This window comes from Protopterus annectens, chromosome 6.part1 (genome assembly GCF_019279795.1).
Source record: "Protopterus annectens isolate FY-2018-M chromosome 6.part1, PAN1.0, whole genome shotgun sequence".
In the NCBI taxonomy this organism is placed as follows: domain Eukaryota; kingdom Metazoa; phylum Chordata; order Ceratodontiformes; family Protopteridae; genus Protopterus; species Protopterus annectens.
The window spans coordinates 424,392,976-424,420,834 of record NC_056738.1 but is presented as its reverse complement, the minus strand read 5'-3'; the positions used below and the strand labels follow the sequence as shown (position 1 = coordinate 424,420,834).

General features: G+C 41.9%; 1 protein-coding gene across 2 annotated transcripts in view; it reads right to left on the bottom strand.

Annotated features, from left to right (window-relative positions):
* The window catches only part of LOC122805610 (BTB/POZ domain-containing protein KCTD3-like), a 2,987,990-nt gene that overhangs the window by 445,706 nt on the left and 2,514,425 nt on the right, over nt 1-27,859 (bottom strand). For both annotated transcript variants that reach the window (XM_044075857.1, XM_044075858.1), the window contains exon 10: nt 24,646-24,816. In XM_044075857.1, the coding sequence (XP_043931792.1) occupies nt 24,646-24,816 (171 nt within the window). The remainder of the gene's footprint in view (nt 1-24,645; nt 24,817-27,859) is intronic.

Sequence of the window (27,859 nt, the reverse complement as noted above, 5' to 3'; positions counted from 1 at the left end):
CAGTTATCTGACTATTTGGGATAACTATTTCTTGGGACTGTGTTGTGTGTGTGTGGTTACAACTATGTCCAAGGAAAGGGTCTCAGGCTTTAAGAAGTGTGACTCGTGCTGTCAGAAGATGTCTCTGACAGACGGTCACACTTCTTGCTTATACTGCCTGGGACCTCTCCACCTGCAGGACTCCTGTGCAATATGTCATTCTTTAGCCAGAGAGTCCTGCAGGAGAGGAGAAATAAATTGATTTTGAGGGGCCTTCTTAAACCGGAGGGCTCTCCGGCTAAGTCGGCCCCGTCTAAGACTTCCAAGTCTTCCAAGGCCCAGGCTTCTGTCTCTAAGCCTGCGGCCTCGGTTCCGACTCTTTCAGAGTCGAGATCGGCTCCGGCTGGAGCCGATCCTAGTTTGCACAAACCTTCGGCACCGATGGCTATCGGTGCCGATACTGGTTCGGTCACATCGGTGTCGGCTCAGACTGGCTCCGACCACCATGTGGCTCAGGCTTCGGTGCCGGCGCCGACCGGCTCCGACACCGTTACTTTTGTGTCTGTATCGGCTCCGGCCAGAGCCGATACATCGAGACCTTCTGTCGGTGCTGAAAAGTTGTCGGCTCCGACAGCATCCATGGTTTCGTCGGCTCTGATGGTTCCTTCGAGGAAGAGGTCCAGGTCTCCTTCCTTGGAACCGATACTTTCGGCTCCGGCCTCTCCTCTCCTCTCGGAACGGAACCATCGGAGCCGATCATCCAGGTCATCCAGGCTTTCTGACCATGATTTAGAGAGGGTGGTCAGTAGATTATTAAAATCACAGGCACTGGCCCAGATGCTACATAGTCCGTCTCAACAGATGACTATTAGTCCACACCCCCTTGCTGTTCCTCCTTTGACTCTACCTCAGAGTTTGGAGCTGGAGTCTTCGGGAATGGTTTCTGCTATGGCTGAGGGACAGATACCCCCCCCTTCTGCTCCCTCAGCCTCTACTCTTATCTCCTCTTCGAGACCTTCCTTAGAGGGATTCGGTGGTCGGGCTTCCCTGGTCTCCTCCGAGAGGGTGAGTGGCATCGGACCCTTGTCCGACCCCACTCTTCCCCTTGGAGCCTCGGCCTTGGTGAGCACGGCTCCGACATCGGCCTCGGAGCCTTCCCTTTCGGTGGGCCCTGGAGTTCCTGGTTCTTCGGAACGGGTTCTCTCGGACCTCCCTGGGAGGGGAGCCTTCGAGGTGATGAAGAGTGTGCTAGCCACTGGACTCAGCCAGCAGTCTGTTCCCTTAGCTCCTCCCTCTACGGTGCCTGTCGATATCTCTGCCATCTCTCTTGCTCCCGGACCCAGAGATCCTCTGCCTCAGGTTTCCCCACTGGGAAGAACCCCCTCTTCCGAGGATTCTCCTGATCAGTCAGGGGATCCTCCGCGCAAGAGGACCTGTAAGAGGAAACACGTAGACTCCCCCGAGTCTATCACTTCAGATACCGACTTAGATGAGTCGGAGGGATCCCCAAGATCCCCCTCTGAGGATGTCTCCTTTTCAGACATCCTAGAACTCCTTAAACAGAGGGGAAACTGGCCCTCCAATAATCCCTCTGAGGATGAGTTGGTACACCTGGAGGCGTTTGGATCTCGGCACTCCACCTCCTGGGTGTCTCCGCCTTTCGACCCCCTTATGCAGGTTATCGCTAGAAAGGCTTGGGCTGCTCCTGACTCTGTAGAGCCAGTTCCTAGGAGGCCTTCTAAATTTATTACTGCCCCTTCGGACAAGCAATTTCTCACGAAAGGTGTCCCTGCTGATGCTATGGTGGTGGCGGCTGCCACTAAGAAGGAACTTGCAGATCCTTCCGTACCTGTCCATCCTCCTAATAAGGACTCTAGGACCATGGATAGGTATGGTAAGCGGATGTTCTCTTCAGCGACCTTTGCTATGCGCTCGCTGAACTACTTATGTCACTTCACCAGACTCCAAAGGGATATCCTTAAGGAGCTAGGTGAAGTAGTACAGGATCCCACAGCTGCAGGGGCTCAAGAAAAAATTGCTTCGCAGCTAGGAACCCTTAATTCTATTGTTAACTCCTCCATGCGACTGATATCATATGCAGCAGATGGAGTGAGTAGGGCCGCAGGTACAGGTGTGGCTCTTAGACGCCAAGCCTGGATGCGGCTCTGTAATTTTGCAGATCCCTTTAAGGCGTCCTTCACAAACTCTCCCTTTGATGGGTCAGCTTTGTTTGGCCCTCAAGTGAAGGAAACATTGACCAGGTGTGAGCAGGACGGCAAGACTCTTTCTGCCGTAGGGGTCCATTTTTCCATCCCTTTTAGACCTTACCCTGAAGGACAGAAGGGTGGCAAAATGTGGTTCCGCAAATCCCAAGGAGTCACGCCGGATTCACGTGGTCAATTTACCCCTAGAGGCAGAGGAGGTAACAATAACAGATGCCGCTCTAGAGGCAGAGGGGGTCCACAAAACCAGGGAAGCAGAGAGCCTCTCTCTGACAAGCCCTTTCAGCATCCCTCAGATGTTGCCCGACTGTCCATCCTTGGAGGCAGTCGGGGGAAGACTATCGCTGTACCCAGAAGCCTGGCTTTCCCTAACTCAAGACAGATGGGTACAGTCGATCATATCCGAGGGTTACAAAATTCCTTTCGAGGAAAGTCCCTTTTCTCACTCAAATTCCCTTCCAGATGTACCACCCGGTCTAAGGGAAATTGCAGAGTTAGAAGTATTCAAACTTCTACAAAAAAGAGCCATTCAGCCAGTTACAACAGACCATTCAGAGCCCGGAATCTACTCAAGGTTCTTTTTGGTCCCCAAAAAGACGGGAGACTGGAGACCAATATTGGATCTCAGCAGACTCAACAAGTCTGTGAGAAAGACAAGATTCCGAATGGTCACATTTCAGTCAATTCTGCCCTTCTTACAGAAGGACAACTGGATGTGCTCAATAGATCTTCTGGATGCGTACTATCACATAAAAATTCACAGACGCTCCAGAAGGTTTCTCCGCTTTCGGCTGGGGTCCAGTCATTTCCAATTCAGAGCCCTGCCCTTTGGTCTCTCTACAGCCCCCAGAGTGTTCACCAAATGTATGGCAGTGGTCATGGCTCACCTGAGACGTCAAGGATTCCAGGTGTTTCCATATCTCAACGACTGGCTCCTTTCAGCCACCACCAGGCATCAGCTTCTTCAAGCCAGGGATTACACAATAAATCTTTGCACTCAATTGGGCATCTCGATCAACTACGGAAAAATCCTCCTTGTTGCCCTGCCAGTCTATTACTTTCATAGGCGCAAACTTAAACACTGTTCGGATGTCAGCTACCCTCACAGACCAAAGAATCTCAGATATACAAGGTCACGTGACAATCATTCTAGCCAGCAAGAAAGTGCAAGCCAGAATGGTTCTAAAAGTGTTGGGCCTCATGGCTGCGGCCATTACCCTTCTTCCCCTGGCTCGCTTCTATATGCGCCTTCTTCAGTGGATGTTGTTCACTCAGTGGTCTTACCAACAACTTCCGATGCGTCACCAAATACTGGTGACACAGATTTGCAAGAATCATCTTTCTTGGTGGATTACTTCTCCCCAGATTCACCAAGGCAGACCCTTTGTACCCCCAACCCCGGTAGCCACTGTCACTACGGATGCCTCCCTGATCGGGTGGGGGGGGCATTATCAGGGCAGGATGGTTCATGGGACGTGGCAACCGTTCGAATACCACCTGCACATAAATGTCCTAGAGATGAGAGCAGTGCTTTTAACGTTGCAAGCCCTCAACGACTTTCTTCCCTTGGGGACAATTGTAGTCCACACAGACAACATGTCTGTAGTATGGTATATCAACAAACAGGGCGGAACCAAGTCCTACCCCTTGTGTCGAGAAGCGCCCAGACTTTGGCAATGGGCGATCTCCTCTCATCGGTTTCTGGTAGCAACGCATATCCCTGGGAAAACCAACATTTTAGCGGACAGATTGAGCAGAGCTATTCTCATGCCTCACGAGTGGTCTCTCAAACAATCTATAGTGGAGGAGATTTTTCTAGAATGGGGTCGCCCATGTTGCGATCTTTTTGCTACTCCCCAAAACAGCAAATGCCCAGACTTCTTCTCTCTCTTCCCACTGCCAGGCCATCCCCCCAGAGACGCTCTGACCCAGGATTGGCCCCAGGGACTTCTTTATGCCTTTCCTCCCTTTCCTCTGATCCCACAAGTAATCCAGAAAGCCACCGTTTTGAGAGCCAAAATGATTCTCATTGCCACTTATTGGCCTCAACAAATTTGGTTTCCGTTCCTCCATCGTCACCTTTTGGTGCAGCCGTGGCATCTGGACCCAGTGCCAGATCTTCTGATTCACCAATCGGGTCAGCTGCACCGGTCTATCCATTCTCTCAACCTCACAGCATGGTTGCTCCACTTCCTTCCTTAGCCAGGCTTCCTATGATCTCTAATCCTGTTAGAGACATCATAGTAGCTTCCTTAAAATCCTCTACCAGGAGGATTTATACTAGCAAATGGAAACGTTTTTCTTATTGGGCAAAAGCCAAGAATATTGATCCCTTCACTGCTCCAGTACAAGCAGTTTTGGATTTCTTAGCGGAAATTTTTCACGCGGGCTCCTCTTCTTCCACGGTCAAAGTTCAGTTGGCCGCTATCTCGAACTTTCATGTCGGGTTCGCAGATCACAACATTATGTCCCACAGGCTTTGTAGAGCCTTCTTGAAAGGAATTTTTCTCCTGAAACCTCCAATCAGGAATCCTCCTCCTCAATGGGACCTAAATTTAGTGCTGACATCCTTGATTCTTCCTCCCTTCGAGCCAGCTGTTTCATGTTCCCTGAAATTTCTTTCATGGAAAACTTTATTCCTGGTTGCTATTACATCGGCTAGGAGGGTGTCTGAACTTCATGTTCTATCTGTTCGCCCCCCCTATTTAGTCTTCCACAAAGACAGAGTATCATTGAGAACTAATCCGACCTTTTTGCCTAAGGTCACCTCAAAAACTAATTTGAATCAGGCTATTGATCTTCCTGTATTTTTCCCAAACTATTCAAACAGATCGGAACAAAAATTACATTATCTTGATGTCCACCGCCAACTCAGATATTATTTGGACAGAACAAAACAACTCAGGAAATCCGATCAACTTTTTGTTTCTTATGCTGATAACAAGAAAGGCCTTCCTGTCTCAAAAGTGACCTTGTCTAGATGGCTTTCTTCTGTCATCTCTGAAATTTATCAGCTCAGGGGAAAACAGCTGTGCTCAAAACCTAAAGCACATTCAACCAGAAGCTTAGCCTCTTCCACAGCTTTTCAAGCTAGACTTCCATTAGACACTATTTGTGCAGCAGCCACTTGGGCCACTCCTCATACATTTGTTTCCCATTACAAATTGGATTTGGCCTCCAGGGACAGAGCCAGTTTTGGCTCTACAATTCTCAAGAGTCTGTTCCATTGAGCCACCCAGGATAGAGGTGCTAGGGACGCGGTCCCATCAAGCAAGAATGAAGGCGAGATTGACAACTTAACATTGAGAAGCTATGTACCTACCATAACGTTCCATGTTAGTTGTCTTCTCTCGCCTTCTTTCTTGCGACCCTCCCTCCTTCCCCCAGGCCTGGACAGACCTTTCTCTTTACAAGGAAATATGCTTCTCAAGACCATACAGTGCTGGTCCTTCTACCATCCTTCAGGTTTTTTTCTCTCCTTCTTTCTTCCTTGTGGAAGTTATTATGCTAGGTGCTATTGCCTATTGTCATCAAACGAGATCTGGGTACTTACCGCCTTGCATCATGGGATATGGGGCTGCCTCGAGCTGGTAAAAGTGACTCTCGAGCTTAGCAAGTGCCGAGTCGGAGCCGAGGATCGGCTCCGAACCCATCAAGCAAGAAAGAAGGCGAGAGAAGACAACTAACATGGAACGTTATGGTAGGTACATAACTTCTCATTTCTTCACATACTGTTTTTTTTTTTTTCATTTTTCGCCGCCTGTGGAACTTAATGTCAAATGCTGTGAAATAGTGTCTTCCCATGTTTAATGAGGCAAAATACAGCTAATATCTTCTCACCTAACTTAGACTTGGTAAATAAGATAAATAGTTGGCCAACTCTGAGAAAAGACTTGGTCCTGTCCAGTTGTGAACATCCAAAAAGTGCAGAAGATACTTCCCTATGTTAGAATTCTGGGGAAAGAAAGGCAGGTCAGCAGAATGGTTTAAATTAGACATTGTAGCTACTTCTGCCATAAAAGTAAGTCTTTATCTAACAACCACCCTATTCATTTGAAGCATTAAACATGGAGGCCTAATAAACACAGACACCAATTTAGAAACCCTTTTAGCAGAAGCAATGGCTAATAAAACAGCGTCTTTCAGAACAAGTACTTAGCTCTGCAGAGAGTCAGATCAAAAGGAGAATGGGTGAAGCTTTTTAGCATGAAATAAATGTCTTAAGGTGGGAAACGACCAAGAAAAGGAGGTCATCCACCTTTGGGTCACTAGGCTCTCACCCCAGGGAATACAAATGTTGTAGAGCTTTCCCCTCCCAGGAATGGATGGATCAAATGTGGGGCCAGGAACATGGAAAAACTGGGTGAACAAACAAAGAAAAGGAGTCCAGAGATGAAAGTTGCACTACAAAAATGACCTTAAAGACCTGAAACAAGAGAAGAACAGACTCCTGAATACAAATGAGATACAGCATTCAAGTGAAGTTAAATGGATCTGCACCCATTATCAAAAATCTTGGACAAATGAGTCAAAACCAAAGGAACAAGTTTTGAAAATACTCAAGTCTTTGCTAAATACTCACATGGAAAAAAACAGGCCCACTTATCTTGACAAATTTTCTAAGTGAAATGCTTCTGAGAACAGGAAAAATGGCAAGCACTCTGAAAATTCAAGAGTGCTGGTTATCAATAAAGATCGGGTGAGAGAACTGCATATTTAAAAAGTCGCAGCTGAAGGAGTTTCTGCAGTATGTACAGGGGCAATCTCATTATTCTGGACCAGTAGAGGGCTATGAAAAATAACTTTAGGATTTAGAAGTCTGTACCTTTGATGAACATCATCATCATAAGAAATGAATTGCATAAATGAGCCCAGAAGGCCAGCTGTGGATCACAGTACCCCACCGCCACACACTCTGGTTGGGAAATCAGTGAGAAGAAATTGGGATACTTTGTTCACTGGAGAGGCATAAAGGTAATATAATGGCTTGCTCCCAAAATGGAAGATTCTCATAATGAGGACAGTACAGTTGTATAAAAACTTACCATAACAGTAACAGTAGACATTCAAATAGGACAGTTGATGCTGAAAATGGGATGCATCCTGCTAAAGACACTGGACGGTTTGCCAAAGCTTAAGTGCTCATTCCTCACATGCTGTACAGCCAATCTTAAACCTAGGCATTAGAGCTAAGTGCTCGTACCTAAGATATGTACAGCTGCCAAAGGTCTCAGAACTTTCTTGCCCCAGTAAGGCAGTGAGGCAAGCTATAACAAGGACAGATGCAAAGAGGGTTTCCATCTTGGCCTAAAAAGAAAAAAGAGAAAGGGGGAAAGGAGGGAATGTGCATATATTGCAACAGTGATTTATCAGAGCATCTACTATTAGGGTAAGTGCTTACACAACTGTATTATGTTCTTCATTAGATTATTGTTATAGTAATGCTAACAAATGGGATGATTCCCAAAGCTTTTATGTACAGTGGAAGGAGGAAAGAAAAAAACAAGACGACGAGTCTAGTAACCCTTGAGAAATGGTTCTGGCAAATACAGTTCTAGCTCCAGAAAAAGTAACAATTGTGTAATGTTTTGTAAATGTGTGAATGAAACACCAAGTCTAATCCTTTGAAAAAGGTACCTGAGATGACTACATTGATATTGCCTAAGATGGATTTACCAGGAAATGAATAGGAAAATGAGATAGCAAGGTAAATCAACCTGGCAATGGTTTGTTTAGATACTAGAAGACTTTGCTTTTTACCTTCAAAGGAGATAAAAACTGAACAGATTTTCTGATTTCTTTCATCTTGTCCAAGTACAATCTTAGTTGCTTTGGACATCTAGCAAGTAAAAACTCCTTTCAGCTTTAGTTTGAGGATTAGGGAAAAAAGGAGGTAGGAGAATATATTAGTTCAGAGAGAGTTCACTAACCCAGTTGGACATAAAGGTGAGGTTAGTGCTAAGTACCCCTTTCCCTGTGGAAAGAGTTGCTTTCCATGTACATTTTAAAGAAACTGAAAAGGTTGGCTCAATGGGGATAAAGTTAGCTTCTCAAACACACAATTCAGGTGCTAGTGAGCAGGAATAGAGCCTCACCTCTGGAGAGCTTATTTCTCTTCTTGCAGCATAACCGAGAGAAAAGAGAATGGTTTATTTCACTTAGCTGATTACCTGTTGTAGTGGTGCTTCACTATTTTAAGCAATATTTTATATAAAGTCATAACTCACAACTTCTGTCTTCTTCACACTGTGCACATCCACACTGATTGCCTTCTGCTGGTGTGGGAGCTGTTACCCACTTTGCTCTCCTCCCACCCTCAATTCCCTAGCCACCCCCGATGCCATTATAGCCAGTCTCCTCTACTCATTACTCCACCTTATTTTCCAACTGCTCTATGATAGTTACTGTTCACCACTTAAAAACTCACTACAAATCCGAGAAATAGCCCACTCACTTAGATCTACTTATGGCCTACATTTGGCAAGACCTTCATTTAAAATAACTACCAATGAACGCATGGTTAGCAAAATTTCCAATGCTTGCTGGAATGCAATTCCAGATGACATAAGGCTAGCATCTGATTCTAAAACCTTTAAAACTGATCTCAAAAACAGCAAATACAAATGTAATCAAGACCCAGTCTAAATGCCTAGGAAGTGCTGTCAGATCAACACTCTCTTCACTTTAGTCACACAGACCTTAAGTTATCCTTTGAATGACAATAGTAATATGTCATTAATCAGGAAAGGCTTTCTTAGTCACGGTTTAATATTATATTCATGAGACAGGACAACCTGCAAATGTTTTATTTATTTGGAAAAAAAAAACTACGGGCACTCATAAAATTGTCTAAGGCCAGCTTCGAGAGAAAAATTGCACAGGACACTAAGGATAATCACAAGGCTTTCTTTAGTTATGTTAGGAACCTGGGTGGTAATTCCCAGATATGCTCAGAATTAGTCCAAAATGACAAAAAATACACTGAACCCACAGACATTGCCAACATCCTAGCTGAACAGGTTCAGCGCAAACTTCTCCCCCACCAAAAGGGCAAAATATCTATCCCAGCAGAGTGCTGTCCCCCTGACATCTCAGATGCTCAGGTAAGAGCCGCCCTCTCCAAAGCAAAAAACACAGCATCAATGGGACCAGAGAGTGTCCCGGGCTGCGTCCTACATGAACTCCAAGAAGAGCTAAACCCAAACATAAAACTACTGCTCAATCTCAGCCTTACTACAGGATATGTGCCCAAAGAGTGGCGTACAGCAACAGTGGTCCCTCTCCATAAAGGTGGTGCCTCAACGGATCCTGGAAACTATCGCCCCATAAGCCTGACTAGCTTGGTCTGCAAAGCTATGGAAAGGATCATCATGGACCTCATAAATAAAGATACTGGGGACCTACAGACACTGGATCCTACCCAGTTCGGCTTTGTTAAGGGCAGATCCTGCCTCTTAAACCTGGTTGATTTCTTTGAAACAGTCACCAAGGCCATTGACGAGGGGAAGGTGGTCCACACAGCCTACCTGGACCTCACAAAAGCCTTTGATACAATACTTCACTCGGGCATTATAGATAAGCTCACCAGCTTAAATATAAACCCCTATGTCACTAGATGGATTGCAAACTGGCTCAAGGACAGAACACACATGGTTAGAATTGCTGGAGCCATGTCAGACTCCAAACCAGTTACAAGTGGTGTCCCACAAGGCTCAGTCCTGGGACCTCTCTTGTTCGGTATATATTTCTCGGAGGTACAGGCCAACACGGAAGGACTGTGGCTGACCAAGTTCGCAGATGACTGCAAACTGGGTGCCATAATCGACTCTCCAGCTGACACAAGCATCCTCCAAAAGGGCCTCATAGAAACAGACAACTGGTGCCAGAGCCATGGCCTCAAGCTAAATGCCAACAAGTGTATAGTCATCCCTTTGGCAAAACAAAGTGCCCACAAATTACCACATAGGTGGTAATCCATTAAGTACAGAAGAAGTAATTAGGGACCTGGGGACCCAAGTTGATAGCAATCTCTCATTTGACAACCACGTGGCCAAAGTGGTTAGAAAAACATTTTATATAGCCCACCTAATCATGAAGGGATTCACATCTAGATCAGGGGAGGTCATTGTGCCTCTTTACTCATCCCTCATCAGGCCCATAATTGAGTACAATGCCCCTTTTGGGATGTACCTTACCAGACACCTGCATCAACTGGAAAGACCCCAAAAGTACCTCACCAAGAGGATCAAAGGGCTCAAACAGATGTCATATGCTGCCCGGTTAAAGAAACTCCAGCTCTACTCAGTGGTATACCGCCTGTTCAGAGGCGATCTGTGCCTGACGTATAAAGCCACGTCCAACCCAGAATTAATGGACATGCTGCACCTCAGAAAATCCAAATGCCATCGAGCTACGCGCTCAAGAGACTTGAACCTCAGCACTGAAATAAATAGGACATGCTGGAGGGACAGATTCATAACCCAGAGGCTCTCTTCACTCTGGAATAAAATCCCAGTCCAGGTTAGGCAGAGTCCCTCACTGACTCTATTCAAGAGGAATCTTGAGTGGATGGGAGATCGTAGGTTTACCCCGGGTATCACTTCTGTGTCACTGTTAGACAGAGGCACAGTATACTAACCTCGAAAAAGGGCATAGCAAAATAAATTTAAAATGGGTGGCGAAAGCCAAACACATTCTGGCTAGGCTTATAAATGCCCTTAGGGCAGATAGCCTAGTATGAACCTATGAACATGGATAGTCTCTGATGCTTCGTGCTGTGCCACCAACCTGGAGGTGTGGGTATCTTTGACGAATATTGATAGTCCCCCTCCTTTTCTGGTTCGGTCCAAGTTTTGGGGCCAAAAAGCATGGTATGAGATATAACCTGGTAGTGCTGATGTGCTCTCGGAAGCCTTGAACCAGGTTTCTGTTACTGCACAGATATCGATGTTCTCCATGCTAAGGAGAGTTTCGAGTGCATGCATCTTGAGGTTTAGACTTCTGGCATTGAGTAGCATTACTCTTAGTTTCTTATCCCTTGTGATACCTATGGAGGTGGGTTTGTCTTTTGAGCCTTGCCTAAAAAAGGCACTATGGGGGTAGCAAGAGCCTTTGCCAATATCTGAAAGCCCAGGGGTGACAGGTGCAAGCCATCCCTAGCGAAGCATCGTGGCCTGTCGAGCATGTCATCCCAGGCTGACAGGCATTGGATCCCCTTTGAATGACACCAATACTTAAGCCAATTGTTGAAATTGATCATCTTGTCTTCATATTGTGTTAATGGAGACGTAGCAATGGAATGGTAATTTGGTTGTGCTAATTAGAAGTATGTATGGTAGTTTATGGTAGTTTAAGATTCTATGGTAATTTAAGAAGTACAATACAGTGAGGTATTAGAAGGGGATAAGGAGTTTAAGTGATTTAGTGCTTTAAAAGGCAGTATAAAAGGTGATGAAGGGTGTTAGAGAGTTATGTCCCAGATAAGTAGAAGGGACAAAGCCAGGAGGCAGACAGGAAGTCTATTAGTAATGCTTCAAAAAGATGAGGGTATGTGATGGCAAGCAGTTGTTTATTATTTGACAGAAGGGGATGATTTGAAAGGTAGTATTGGAGTAGGGGTCTAACTGCTGGGCAGGTGGATGGGGTAAGGATGATTTTATGGGGTTCCTATCACGTTGTCGAACTTTTAAAAGTTCGAACGTCATATGGTCGACACCATATGATCGAACTTTTAAAAGTTTGAACGTTTCAACGGAGATCCCCATACAGTATGACAATAGAAGTTTTCCATTGTCTGCACTGTAGTGTGATCTCGGAGTTGGTATATTTAAAGAGCAGAGGGGTGTGGGAGGGTGCAGGGGGGTTGGCCCCTTGCTTAAGTTTTCATGTAGGGCTTTTTTTTTTTGATTTTCGAACATATGGTCTCGACCATATGGTGTTCGAACTTTTAAAAGTTCGATTATCTGATACAGACCCATGTTATGGGTTAAGGTGAGCTGGGTATAAGACAGTGGCGAGGAAGCTTGAGCCAGTTACGTGTTTTTAGTGCTAAACAGTGGTGGGTCCAGTAAGGTTTGTTGCAAGTGAATCTGGCAACTTTGTTATAGCACTGTTCAAGTTTAGAAGTGAGGCTTGTAGGTTGGTCATGATATGGGCTTTCTATAGAAGAGACAATAAGAGGTAAGTGGTAGCTAGATTTACCTTGGCAAACTCAGCAAGGAATTTCTTTATTCTATGTAGGATGCCTAGTTTTTGATGGGTTTTCTTGATGTAGATACGTACATCAAATTTAAGACTGTTTTCGACTGTCATGCCAAGTAGTTTTGTAAGTGAGGTAACTTCAGTCATTCTATTACTTAAGGATGATTCTTTGTTAAGAATTGTATATACCCAGCTATTATAAGACTGTATAAGGTTTACTATACTTTAGGACATCTTACTCAAATATTACTTTGTTAAAAATTCATCATGTGATTGTATATACAGTCTTCTTATAGTTTGGTTGATATGTATGTATATTGCTATGCCTTTTGGCCTGAGTCATTGCTGAAAAGGGTCTCAGGACCAGTCTACCTACCTGGTTAAATAAAAATAAACACACTTAAATAAATAAAATAAATTAATTAAAATAAAATATAACACAATACTTCCAACCTCTCTCTAAAAAGCATACACACAGAACTTTAATAAATACACACATATAAGCCTTACCTACATAATAATATAATCATAACTTCTAAACCAGCAGTTTGTGGTTAAGCTACCCAACAATTCGCACTGTACATTTTAGTAGCAAATTTGCAATCCTAAAACAATTTTACATACAGTTCCTTACCAACTTTTATTTATTTCTGCCTGTAATTAGGCAGCTACTGCTTTGCACAAGCTGTAAACTACTTATGACCTACATTGTTGGCATGATACTTGATTTTTAGGACAATATTTTATAATAGGTTCTAGTGTTTTGCAAACAGCACTGCTGACTCAGTATAAGGCAACCCCCCCTAACATGAACTAGCTCCTTACATTGCCAGTCTAACTCTCACATTTTGTGGAAGTATAAAGCAACTTTACTAATATAACAGTTCTGACTGACATTCCCGTGTTAAAGTTCTGCTTATTTATTTATTTGCCATTTGTTAACCAGGTTAGTCTGGTTGAGCAGAGACCCAAGCAGAAAAGCTTCAGATACAAAGATTACAATTTGGTACAAAAGAGCAATACAGATAAAAACAAATAAGAGATAAATAAGAGAATCATGTTCGTTTTTAACATTCAATTACAAAGGTACATTTAGTAATCTTAAAATAACATGTAAATTATGTAGTTGTATGGTAAGAAATAGGAGGAAAGGGTAAGGAATGAACTAATAAGTAGGCAATGCGTGCTTATAGTGTGGAGTCAAGTAAGGGAAAATAGTGGGCAAGGAGCAAGGTAAGAGGATGAAAGACATAGGTGAGAGTTTTAGTTCGTCACCTATGACTATACCGAGACGTTTAGTATGAAACTCAACTTGAATAGTTGTGCTGTTTAGGAAAGAGATTGAAAAGGAAGATTTGCGGCGCTGGAGAGGTTTGGTAAGAAAAAAGAAGTTTAGCTTTATTGGGGTTAAGTAGGAGTTGGTTAGTGGTGAGCCATCTTTCGACTGAGTGTAGTATGTCTTGTGTGAGGGTATGCAGGTGGGATAGATTGTAAGAGGTAGAGATGATCATAGAGTCATCTGCATATGGTATGAGTGCAGATTGGGGCATGATTGGAAGAGATCATTAGTAAAAATGTTAAATAGTAGGGATCCAAGATGGAGCCTTGGGGTACTCCCATAAGAAAGGGAAGGAAAGGAGAAGCAGCTGACATCAACTTGACAGATTAAACTCAAACAGTTAAGGGTGGAAGTAGAGAGGTTGAAGGAAGCAGGTTTGGAGAGCAGGAGGTTATAAGAAACAGTGTCAAAAGCCTTAGAAAGATCAAGGAAGAGAGACACTAGTTTGTTGTTATTGAGAGAAGTGGTGATGGAGTTAGTAAAGGACAGTAGTGCGCTACTAGTACTGTGATGAGGGAGAAAGCTATGTTGGGTTGGGGTGAGGAGAGTTTCCTGAATGAGGTGTGCAATGAGCTGTTTGTGAATACACTTTTCTAGGATGTTTGAGATAGGGGGTAGAATAGCGATAGGCCTGTAATTTGAGGAGTCGGTGGTGTTACCGCCTTTTTGCAGGGGTATAATGTAGGCCTTTTTCCATATCTGGGGAACCAGGTTTTCCTGAATGGACCAATTACTAAGTATGGAGACTAGATAGGCTATGGAGGGGACTGCTAGTTGAGGTATAGGGGAGGCAGGTTATCAGCCGAAGGGGAGCAGGGTTTTGGTTTACTGAGTAGGGCTCTGATGACGGTTGTGGGGATAGGCTTGACTGAGAAGGTAGTTTGGCTGGAGGAAGGGGGTGGGATGCCATGAATAATGTTAGTGTTAGGTTTGATTAGTTTCTGTATAGAGTCTATGAAGAAGGAGTTGAGAAATGTAGCAGTTTCTAGGGGGGAGCTGTTTGAGGAGGGGAAGGGTTACCTGGGTGTAAAAGCCTATTAATGGCACTACAGAATCTTTTGGGGGTGGAGTGAGTTTTTTTTGGCGGGGGTCAGGTAGAAATTTTTCTTGTCAAGAGTGATATACTTTTTTGTGGTGTTTCAAAGTTCTCTATAGTGCTGGAGGCTGGAAGGGGTTTTGAGTTTGTTCCAGGTTTTCCATGCAGTGTCTCTTTTCTGCATGAGGGAAAGAGTGGATTAACTTATCCATGGAGCAAAGTTTGTTTTAACTCGAACTTTTCTTGAAGGGGCTAGGGAGTTAAGAGTGTTAAGGAAGATGCTGTTGAATGTGGAGCTAGTACTGGATTGTTGATTCATACGAGTTGAGGAGGTGATCAGCTGGGTGAAGCCATATAGATTAATGCTAGCATTAGGGAAGATGATAGTGAGAGAAATCTAGTTGATATTAACATCCCCTATTATAATGGCTCTTTTAATGCATCTTTTCCAGGCACTATTAGCCTTACCAGCACCCTTCTCTGTGGTATTCACAGTTTTCACAAATTGTTTCTGGCTGCATACCTGGTGTGCAAAGGTTGAGACACGTTTAATTCGCCCTCTCTCCACTCATATTTCCTATGCCTTCCCCCCTTAATCTAGATTTATACTAACTCTACCCTACCCCTATACTTCTCCAGTCGCCACATTACTCACAAAAATATCATCATCACAGAAAGCCAATCCTGTGCAACTACAAACTATTCTTAAACCTTTCTCAACACCATTTATAGACAATTGCTGAGCTACCTCTCATATCTCTCCCTTCCTCATACTCTTTCCTGTTTTAGCCAACTCCTTCCCTTCTGAATCATTCCACTGACATCCTCACAGCTCTTCTCACTCCACTCTTCCTTATCCAAAACACTAGCCCATCAGTCTCCATCTACTGTCAATACTCTATACCCTGTATATTCATTTCTCATTTACAACTGCTACTCTGCTCTACAGTCGCTACTTTACTCCAGATATTCATTACAACACCTCCTATACATGCCACACTATAATCACTAAATATCACTTTAACTTCGCTTCCATCAGCTGTACTTTGTAGTGACCTACCCAAGCATGCTCACTAACTTACTGTTCCTCCTTTATTATCTTACAACCTACAATACCAGCTTACTGTCAATACACAGCTAACCCACAAACACACAATTTACCAATCACACAAACACCCATGTTCCAAAACTGCACCTAACCTATACAATGTATCCTTTATTCATCAATACAAGTATAAGATTCTTACTTCTCCACCAATCCCTCACTGAGGACACATACTAAACTACTTTGAATATTACTACATTACTCACAAAAACACAGTTATGATGGGACATATACCCCAACACCGGACCGTCTAACTGATCCTCCAAAAAAGTTTACTGCACCCCACCTCACACAACCAGACCTCAGCAATCACACTCCACATTAAAAAATCTGCCTAGTTGCAATTAATCTTCATAGTATCTGCAATACAATAGCTGAATTCCATGCCTGGATTTCTCATAATGCCCTACACATCCTTGTTGTCAATGAAAGCTGCCTTAAACAACATAAAGGACATAGAAATAGAACCACTAGACCATCTTATTGTCAAGGCAACAAAAAAAAAAAAAAAACAAGAGGCATAGCCATTCTGTGCCCAAATTCATATGGACTCCCAAAACAATATCAAACTTCCTAAATGCTGACATTTTTATATCTTTGCTTAAACTGAACAACTACAAATCTTGTGCATAACAGTTCTATACATCCCCTCCCCAATAAACAATATGACTTTACTGGAAGAAATCCTGTCTTGGCTATCTAATATTATTTCACATGAGAAAATAATACTAGCATGAACCTCTACAGTTTCTCTACTTATAAATACTCCCACTAGATATAACAAAACTAATGATAATGGCTCAGTACCAGACTGGATAATGGTATCTGACCCCATCAAATATATTTCTTCTGGTACTATTCCTGTTAACACTGGTTACCACCTCACAACATATACCAATAGACTTATTACCCACAGATTTAAACAACATTGTTATACGATAATTCCCAGCCTATGGAAATTTAACACTGACACATTTCCATTCACCCTAAAACTGGCCCATCCTTAAAGCCCTACCTTTGGCTAAGGCTACTCAGAAATGTAATGCAGCATTCTGAAATACTCTCAATTGCCAAGCGCCAACAAGAAGGAAAAGATTAAAAGTTAATCATCTTCCTTGGCTAGGCAAAAGTATTAAAGCCTGAAAAACAATCAAGAAAAAACATGCCAAAACCTTTTATACAAAAACAATACAAAAAAGGGCAAAATAAAATTACGAAACAACCTAAAGAAAGTCTGGTGTTCTGTCCAAGAAATATAATAGCCTGGAATAAAAATCAGCCAAACCCTTCTCCCGACTCTTCTGCGATGGAAATAGCATCCCAGTTCAACTGATATTCATTATCATCATAGCAAACTTTACTAAGGTGGCTCCTTTCATAAACCCCATTACAAATCATCCTCACTCTACTAACTCGTCTACTTTCACCCTAAAGTCTAACTCAAATTCTTATATAAAAAGCTTCTACAAAAATTAAAACCCACCTCACCATCAGCTGATAACCTCCCAGCAGAATACCTTAAAATTGCAGGTGATGTTATATCCTACCCCATAGCTATTCTTATAAACAGGTCAATACAAGAATCCTATTTTCCATCCCTTTGGAATAAGTAATACATTATTCCAAAACATAAAGGTGGTAGCTCAACTGAATTAACAAACTTCAGAACTATAGGTATATTGTCCCCACTGTCTAAAATTCTAAAAAAAATGCATTCACAAGCAACTACTTGACTATCTCCTCTGTGAACAATTCCTCACTTCGACACAGCACAGATTTCATCTGGGCTACAGCATAACCTCAGCACAGTATCCTTCATAAATACAATAAACCAAGATAGGGACAGTGGCAAACTTGCTTCCTCTTTATTCCTCAACTTATCAAAAGCCTTTGACACTGTCATATATCAACCTCCTGCAAGAAATGTCTTCTATAGGCCTATCCCAAAATACTCTTCGATGATTCAGTAGCTACTTTTCCACCCAATATCAATCTGTAAAATGTCATAACTCTGTCTCCATTCTTGCCAGATACTGGCGGGGTACCCCAAGGCTCTATTCTTGGCCATTTCCTCTTTAATGCTTTCATTAACAGTTTGTATACCTCCTTACAACAAGCCTCCTTAATTCAGTTCATGGATGACTCAGACCTTATTTGCTCTTCAGACAGCCTAAGCCAGCTATAGCAAATCACTCAAGAAGCTTTAATCTTCATTGAAAATTGGCTCTGCAGTGCACAATGACTTAAATATTTAAAGAGAAATGTTTCTTAAAGCTTCAAGAACTGGAGGGACAAGAGAACACTTGGGAATATTGATATGCAAGACTATAATATCTCTTTTGACAAACAGTGATGCTCGTCTTTCCAACTGAAAAGCAATATTATCTTCTAGTCTGTTTCTCTAAAGGGGAAGTCCTCAGGAATGAAATCAGACGATAAGTTGTCAGAGTCAGACTTATATCCTGAAAGGGAATGAATCTGAGATGAATAGTCCAAGAGGTCACATTCTGGTTCAAAGAAAGAATCCTCTTCACATCATGTGTCCCTTCTTCCTTTACGGCAGGGGGGGGGGGGGTTGATGGAGAAGAAGCAGAAAAATGAGAGCATGTAAGATGCATCAGGACTTTTAACACCCCCCGCAGAAAATCCTTCCATTTTTCTGAGGATCTTTTGAAAAAGTAGAAGCAGGAGAAGGAAGGAGTTTAGATTTTTTCTTCTAACATTTGCGGGTTTCCAAAGAAACTACATAAGAACCATACTTCGGACATTCCTCTATCAGGGAACCAGTGATGTCCTCACAAATAAAGACTTGAGAAATATCATCAGATTATTTTGAAATTACTAGCCTGGGTTCCCCTTTTGAGGCTTACTGGTCAGATGAGATGTGCCTGAAGGCTGTTCTGTGTCAGCCTCCATCGGGGTCACATCAGAAGGAACATGCCTATAGACTGGGTGTTTTATGGGCTCTCAGCCGCCTCAGCTGTTACATCCAACACTAACATGGAAAAGGAGCGATGCCCTCCTTCTGCTTCTTAGCTTTCTTTTTCAGCTATGTAGGGATGTCCAAGGTGGTAACTTCAGAAGACATGGTGGCTTGCAAAAGAGCCATCAGACATTTGTTCTGTAGGTAAATATTCAGAGAAGAGAGAGGCGACTTTTATGGTTTTACTTATTTATTTTCACATTTGTTGACCGGGTAAGTCCGACTGGGCAGGAAGTCCTTTTTCAGTGGAAGCCTGAGGAGAAAAGCTCCAGATTAAGCAAAATTATAATTAACATTCTATGCAAAGTTGCTACACTTCAGTTGGTTATGAACAAGTATAGGTACAATGGTAGACAGAGACTATTGTATGTAGTAAAATAAGTTAGGTGAAAAAAATACTATATACAAATACTAAGCAACAATGTTCTGCAGTGTAAGAATAGAATACAAAGCAAATAAACTTACCCTATGAAAGGGGTTGACCAGTAATAGTTTAGTATATAACATCAGATGGAGAAAGTTGGTAGATAATTAATAGGATGTTTAAGGTGGTTCATGGCATAAACATGACCATGAGTTAAGCAAGTGGGCTTTTAGCCCTTTTTTGAAGAAATTAGATTTGGGTAATAGAACGTAAGTATAGAGGCAGTTTGTTCCAAGTGTTGGCCAAGGAGTGTCTGTACAGGAGTTTGCCAATGTTTTTCTTCAGCATGTATCCCTCTAAAAGATGCTGCTGTGAGCTTCGAAAAGCTTGACTTGGAATATAGTAGGCGATCAGAGAAGAGAGGAGAGAGAAGAGGGCAAGTGGTGGGACTGTTAAAATGGATGGAGGTAGGTACAACTGGGGTAGAAGAAGTTAATGGCGGAACTCTAGCCATTGGAAGATTTTCAGAGATAGACAGTGGTGTAATCGATAGTGCTTATTAGCAGCAAATCTTGCAATTTTGTTGTATGTGAGCTCCACTTTAGATATGAGATTGGATTGCAGGTTAGTGAAGATAGAGGCAGCATAGAAAAGAGTGTGGAGTATGAATGCGTGTCCAAGGGTGGGTTTGGATTTGTCTGATAGGAATTTTTTATGCCTATATAGCAGGTTTAATTTCTGGTGTTTATTTTTAATGCTTTGTTGAATATGGAGGTCAAATTTGAGTTGGCCATCTACTGTCACACCAAGAAATTTAGTGCGAGTTTCTACAGCGATTGTGTTGTTTAGGGATGTGACTGTGAAATTAGATTTTTGTGTTTTTGGTAGAAACAGGAGGAGTTTGGTTATCTTAGGGTGTAGTAGTAGTTGTTTAGATGATTGCCATTTTTCAACAGAGCGTAGAGATTGTTGAGTAATAATACTGTGTAGGTTGTCTCAACTGTCAGAGCAGTAGATGATGGTAGAGTCATCAGTATATAGTACTACTCTACAGAGGGGACATGAGGTGTAGAGGTAGTTAATGAAGATGTAAAGACACAACCTGACCAATGAAGCAATCTTAGACATTATGCTCTGGCCTTAAGCAGAAAAGACAATGGAAATTGGAAATAAATGTCTTTGCAAGGAATTTGCCTACCTCAGAGGCACTTGCCTCTCTCTGATGACATTAACAAAATTCCAATGTAATAATATGAAAAAACAGTAGTGCCCTCAACCGGGTACTCAGCTTTCCCATGCAGTGGCAAACTGGATCCCTTTGAACAGCTGACAGACCAAGCTACAGATGATGTGTTGCTTTCTGGACTGGCAGAAAGAAGGTTTAGAGGATTTTGACAACCATATCCTGTATCTACCAGCATATAGCCTTTATTCGTAGGTTTATGGTCGGACATATGGCACATGAGGAAGGAATGCCTAAGCTTTGACAAACTGGTCTGATGTACAGTATCCTTGGCAAGATACATCCCATTTGTCAACATCAGTGAAACAGAGATCTAATAATGAATATCAAAGGGACTATTTGTAAGCTACGAAAAGGCAGTATCTGAGACTGTCTGCTAAGGAGCTGGTCTCCCTGGGAATATGACTGGCAATTAAAAACAGTGGCAGCTCACAGAAAGATTCAAACTTCTTGACAAAGAAGGTAAGAATGAGTCTCTCTCCTCCCTCTTTTTATTGATAAAGTAAACCAGACAACAGCCACATCATATAAATGGGCATCTATGACTACCTAAGCCAAGGAGCCCTGCAAGATCAGAAATGTTAGATAGACTTGACAGTCTGCCCACTGCAGTGGCCCACCTCAACCCCACAGAAGATGCAGCTGTGGTGACTTATGGTTAAGGAAGTTGCAGACAGAAAGGATTTCCAGTGACTATGAAATTGGGATTCCAACATCTCTGAATATATGACAAGCAAGCTTTGGACAGGTTGCCTAGGAAGGAAAGAGGGGCAATATTTAGAGAACTTTGGAATTGCACAGTTCACCCATATGAAGTCTGGCATGGCATACCATGAAAATAAAAGCATTAATAAGGCACAATGCCTTGAGGAAAGCCTCTGCTGAAACAAGTAGATATGAATAAATATATGTCCCTACCTGCTGCAGACAGTCTATATTGTCCTTGTATACGAAGACCCAAGCAAAGGGTTTTGTTTAGATAAACAATAAAGTCTTGACTCTGAACTAGATGATGTGGAGATCTTGCAAGTTTCACCTTTATCCCCAGGAAATGACTTACTTTGCACAGGGACTACCAGTTCTATATCAGATATGTCATAGAAATGCAATAGTCAGTCAGTTCTTAACACCCTGCAGTATCTGATAGCATACTTCAAATGAGCACTTGATAAATGCCATAAGGGCAGTTTTAGACCAAATAAAAGAATCCAGAAATGGCACTGACTGGCTATAACTAGAAAAGTACAGAAACCTCTTGAACTCCTTCACAATTTTGACATTGAGATTGGCATTCTGAACATTCCAACAGCATAACCATTCTTCCTTCTGTAAGACAAGGAAGGATAGACTTGCATGGTAATCATTTTATGGTTTCTCTTGGAATAAAGGAAGTTAGGCTACTGAGATCCAGTAGGAGCCAGAGGTATTTTGCTTTCTTTAAAATTAAAAGAATATGAAAAAAAGAATATGAAACGATATTCTAAACTTTTTGGTCACCTCCTACCTTTATTTACGACTGGGGGGACATCTGGCATGTGTAACAAAAGGGGTTTGAAAAAATGGCAACTGAACACCATCTAAACATGACTTTTCTTACACACGTCATTGGTTAAGTTCTCATAATCTAACAAGCAGAGGGAAGAGCAACTCACTACTGCTTTCTGAGTGAATAGCTAGTCAAAGCCTGAGCACTACTGCTGGTTGCCCATGGGCTGACAGTAGCCTCCTTAAGAATGCTGCAGACCCTGGCCTTTGGGTTCACGGCTCTCTTAGATGTTGGTGTGGGGGACTGCATCTTTTCAGCATATTTTTCTTTTTCTTGGTGCTGCTCTGTGCTCTTCTGGAACCATATCCAGTGCTGAGTCTTCCAGATTCTACTGAAAGAACACTGTGGTGGGTGGAATTTGATTGAGAACAGCCCTATTTCTGCACTTTTTCAAGGCACCTATGAATCTCTTTGCAGAATAGGGGGGGACTTGAACAAGGGAAATCAAGGAAGGTCATCTTATTGCATTCATAAAGAGGTACAGCTAGGTGTGCTGCCATAAGGCAATGTCAGATCCTGCAGCCCAAACAACTTACTCAGCGGCATTATACAACAAGCCCTGAGGTTATGCATAATGGGTTGAGGCTTGAGAATAACTTTTCTTTCAAGTGACTCAGCCTGCACTTCTCCTCTGCTTCTGTTGATTTTTTGTCCAAAGAATGGAAAGCTGGGCGCTGAGGAGTTGGAGCCATTTTTAAGGAATATCTAGTTTGAGAGTTTCTGCCCAAATGGAACACTTACAAAGGACCAAAGGGCTTGCATGACCAAGTTTGCTTAGGCAGCCTATAGCATGTTTCAAGTTATCCACTAAGTGAGACTCACACTGTAGAGGACTGCAAGATTAATGTACTGGCCTTATGTAGTCTTCACTGTGGTACTGGAGGTGGGTAAGCTGGCCAACTACTATTCTGTTGCATCAGAGGAGGTAGTTACATAATTTTGGTTCTACAGGTGGGGAAGGATCAGACTTTTCTCATTTCTCATTGTCAGAGTCCTCCATGGGTGAATCAAAGGGATGTTCAGTTACACTTGGTCATGCAAGCCCTTTGGTCCCTTGTCAGCTTCATTTTTCATCAGCACTTTCTTAAATCTCTTAGCAGAGTACTCAGGCATAGGAATACTACATTAGAGAAAACATTATTTAAAAGAGAGGATCTCAGGAACCCTGGCTGCTGCAGAGACATTTTCTCTGTCTGAATGCCCCTTGATTAGTAGTGTGAGGTATAAATGTGGTCTTCTGATGTTGATGGCATCAATGTTAGAATGGCTAGCAAAAAGGAAAAATCTATCATACAGATCTCAAACTCTATACTGAATATACTAGAGCAGGTTCAGATACAAGCAAGAACACTGTCATAGAAGCAAATGCTAAAAGCACTGGCTGTGGTAGGCCAAAGGTATTTGACATTAGCCGCATCAGTAAAAAAACATGCACCAGATCTACTTAAAGCAACGATGGCAGCTGAATCATCAGAAACAGCTTAAAAAACACAAACATTACTGGTATGAGAATATCAGTAGGAGAGAAAAGGCAACACTGCCAGTGGTCTCTAGCCATGAGTTTTTAATACAACCTCAGCCATCTTGAACCAGTCAAAAAAACAGTAAAGTTGGTAAGTGGAAAACCTTCAGAGCTAAAGGCCTGGAGCCACCAAGCTAAACCGGTACAGTAGACAATTCAGCAGTGCTAGACTTAATGACCAGTACACATGGGACTTTCATTAACTCTAGAGAATCAGGCTCAGATCTCCAGCTGAAGGAAAAAAAAAACAGTCAGTCTGGGCCCATTTTTCTAAATTGTGGCAAAGAACGACTGCAGTGTGTTGCATGATGGGAAGGAGGAAGGATCTTGGCAGCCTGGGAAAGTTTTACCTGCCAAATGCTCCTAATGTCTATAGCATCACATCTGTTGGTCACAGAACATGGACATCATCTTATCAGATTCAGTGTTATATTTTCTTAAAGTGCATTGTCCTGATATGCTGGAAATTATTCTGTTTAACTGTGCAATGTTTTAGCCAGCCACTCTGGGAAAAAAATGTAACTCACCAAAGAAATGCATAAAAGGACTATGAACTTAAAATCTATATTTCTTCTTTTCTGTATGAAGCATTAAATGCAAGCTGTGACAAGTAGGATAAAGGATAAAGCTCTGATTGCACCCCCCTCCCCTTTAAACACAGACTGGTGCAACTGACAGCTCAAACGTACTGGGAGAATGAGGTAGTCTACTCCACTATGATACTGACACCTGCTGAAGAACAAGTGTCACAGCTTATATTTAATGGGCTAGTGTCATGAGATTTTCAAACTGTATATCTGTAGTGAAACCATAATTGACCATATATGGAAGTGCAAGTATGCACAGACACACACACACACACACACACTTCAGGGACAGTATAGTAGGCCCTTTCTTTCGGAGGTGCACTTACCAGCTAGCAAGAAATGAGGATAGTCTAGTTTCAGAAGAATGTCTTGAATGCAGCCTGAGTGACAGCCATGCTCATCCTCCCTTAACAGAAGGATTAAACATGAAAGACAGAGATACTCTCATGAAAAGGAGGACTAGTACAGTATCAGCAACAGAAACAATGCACAAAAACAGCAGTAAATGCACACACTAACCTGAAATTAGATGCTTTTCTGACAACATGATTTTGGTGACAGGACTTCGATGGACTGAGAAAGTCTGGAACAGCTGAGGTCCTGATCCCACAGTCTCAGGATGCTGTACAATGACTCGAACTATTCCTGAACTGGTTCCATATGCTATCTCAAGCCAGTTTCCACTGTCACCTTAAAACACAGAAAAAAAGGCAGAAAACAGTTTTCAGTTTTATAAAACTGAAAAGGTGCTCAACCATTCTGTTATTACTGTACAAAGTTTTGTTTTAAAGCTCATATTTCTATTAAAAAGCAGTTTATACCAAATGAACTGCCTAACTCGATTTTCTTTACCTTTCTTTTATTGCATACTGTAGAAAGTGCAGCAATCATTTTACATTCTTCCAAAATGCACCTGTCGTGTATTCACCATATGGCTACTGTGTATGGCAAGAAAATTTCTGTCATGTTGAGCTCTGTCATGTCATGCAACAAAAAATGGCACAGTAAGGTTAACAAGGGCAAACAGAGAATACTGAATGGGTTTCATCGCATATGGATACTTTGACTCTGTGGTTTAGGCAGTGAAGTTAATGGCCCAACAGAGTAAAACATTTTCATTAAGTTATCAAATGTTCATATGTATTATGGGTATTCCACATTTATTTACTTATCATCCCTACTGCTCAAACGACTCGCAAAACAGGTCAGAAACAAATTCTAGGTACTAAAACTTGCTTAAATGATTTTTTTTACTAGAGTACAAAATGAAGTGCTCAAAACGAATTTCTAGTTAAATGAAATGTCCAAAACTGCAACATCTTGAAAAAGATATTCGAGACAAGTCACAAAAGTGTTTGAAACAATATCCGAATCGCATAAAATGTATAAAACAAGGAAAACGACCATATTATTTTGCTATGTTCTACTTTTTTGCATTAACTAAAGCTATTCGAAATCCACAAAGTGTTCACAAGTTTGTGCAGTATTACAATACAGTTATTTTGCAAAATACAGACATTTCAAAAAATATTTCACAAAGTACTGTCTTTCAAAGAGTTTATTGTGTATTTGAATGCTGTTATAAATACCTGGTGTTTGTGCATGTTTGTACATAATTAAAAGGGCCATATTTTGCATTGTGTTTAAGCATACTTTGTTGGCATGGCAGAAGGATTTCACAGACCTGCTCCACTTGTGTTTGATCATGTTACTAGAGAAAATTGGGAAGTGTTTGAACAAGAGTACAATATTTTCATACAGGCTGCATTTTCTGACAAAGATGCATGTACAAAGACATTTATTCTGCTTAATTTAGCTGGTTCAGAAGCCACTGAAAGGGAACATTCATTTGTGTATACACCTGCTGTATATGCAGGGAGTTGGGAAACCGCAATATAGTGGTACCGGCTGAAACAATGGAAGAACCAGAGCGCTTAAAACATAAGTTAGAAAGATGTGTAACTTCCAAACGAATATTACAATGGAAAGACACTTATTTTACATGAGATCAAAAGCCTGGTGAAACTTTTGCAGCATACATAACTGACTTGAGAAATAAGGCTAAAATATGCAGATTTACTGATGTAAAAGACAGGCTTGTGTGTGGTATTAAAGATGATGCAGTGAAAAAGATTTTGCTTCAAGACAGTGATTTCACTTTGAATAAGGTCATAGAGATTTGTCAAATATACAAGGTCACATTGAAGCACACAAACATGCTTACAAATGAGAAAAGCATGCTTCCAACACCTTCCAAAGCTAATGTTGATAGTATGAAGCATGTGGCTAAAAGACACAGGCCCAAGGGAGGGGCAACTTCAGTGAAACCCAGAACCTTTCTAGCAAATTCCAAGGTGTGCTCTGTTAAGAGCACAAGGGTGTCAGCAAACTCAAAGCATGTGCTGCCACCTAGCCTCATAGTCAACTGTTGTAACTGTGATGGAAACCATGAATCTAAAAGAGAATTTTGGTCAGAAATGCCATAGATGTAAAAAGTGGAATCATTTTCAAAGGTTTTGTAAATCAAAATAGGTCCATTATTTTATTAAAAGAGAACATTCTAAGAGACAAGTTGATAAATTAGAAAGCTGTGACCCTACTTTTTATGTTGATGGTGTGTCTGTGCTTGATGAAACAGTCAATGCAGTAGATTTGTGGGCAAAGAATGAAGTATTTTGTACTGTTCGGATTCATGGGAGACCCATAAAGGTCAAAGTTGACACTGGTTCAAAGTGCAATGTTATGTCAGCAGAAACGTTTACTAGAGTAAGAGCTTGTGAGAAGCTTGATTTGGCTAAGTGTGGGAAGCTTGTTGCTTATGGTGATGAAAACAATCAAACCAAAGGCTCAGTAGTGCTTTCATGTCACTTTGCCGGGAACAGCTATCATTATGACATGCAATTTTACATACTCAAAAGGCAAATACAGTCATTATAAAGCCTCAGAGATGGTTTGAAAATGGGACTGCTTTCATTTAATGAGAAAGTCCACCATGTAAGCATGAAAGGGAACTGCCCTAATTTTGCCCAGACAATTGTTTTCTACCTATGCTGATATTTTTAAAGACAAACTAGGCAAACTCCCAGTTGTGTACTCCACGAAGTCAGCCCAGTTGTCAGACTAGCAGGGAAAGTTCCAGTAGCTATGCAGGGTAGAGTCAAAGCCTTGCTAGACAGAATAGTGCAGAAAGGAGAAATTTATTCAGTAGAAGAACCAATGGAATGGGTATCATCCATGGTAGTAGCTCATAAGAAAAGTTCAGATGATATTAGAATATGTACGAGACTTGAACAAAACACTAAAACGACCTCATCATCCAATGTGCACAGTCGAAGAAGTTGCTGCTCTTATGGCCAATGCCAATTTTTTTTCTGTCTTAGATGCAAAATGTTAATTTTGACAAATTTTGCTTGATCGAAAATCTTCATTGCTAACCACTTTCAGCATACCTTTTGGCAGGTACGGATTTTTGTGAATGCCATTTGGGATAAATTCTGCCAGTGAAATCTTTCAGCGTGCAATGGGACAAATTATTTTCAAACTATCCATGTGCTATTATAGTAGCTGATATTCTGGTAGGAGGCAATGGTGATGTCAAAGATGATAGAAACCTCAGGAAAGTTCTAGAATGAGCTTGTGAAGTGAATCTTAAGTTGAATCTTCAATCATGCAAAATCAAGCTACGAGAAGTTACTTATGCTGAGCATTTGTTTACTAGTTCAGGCTTATGACC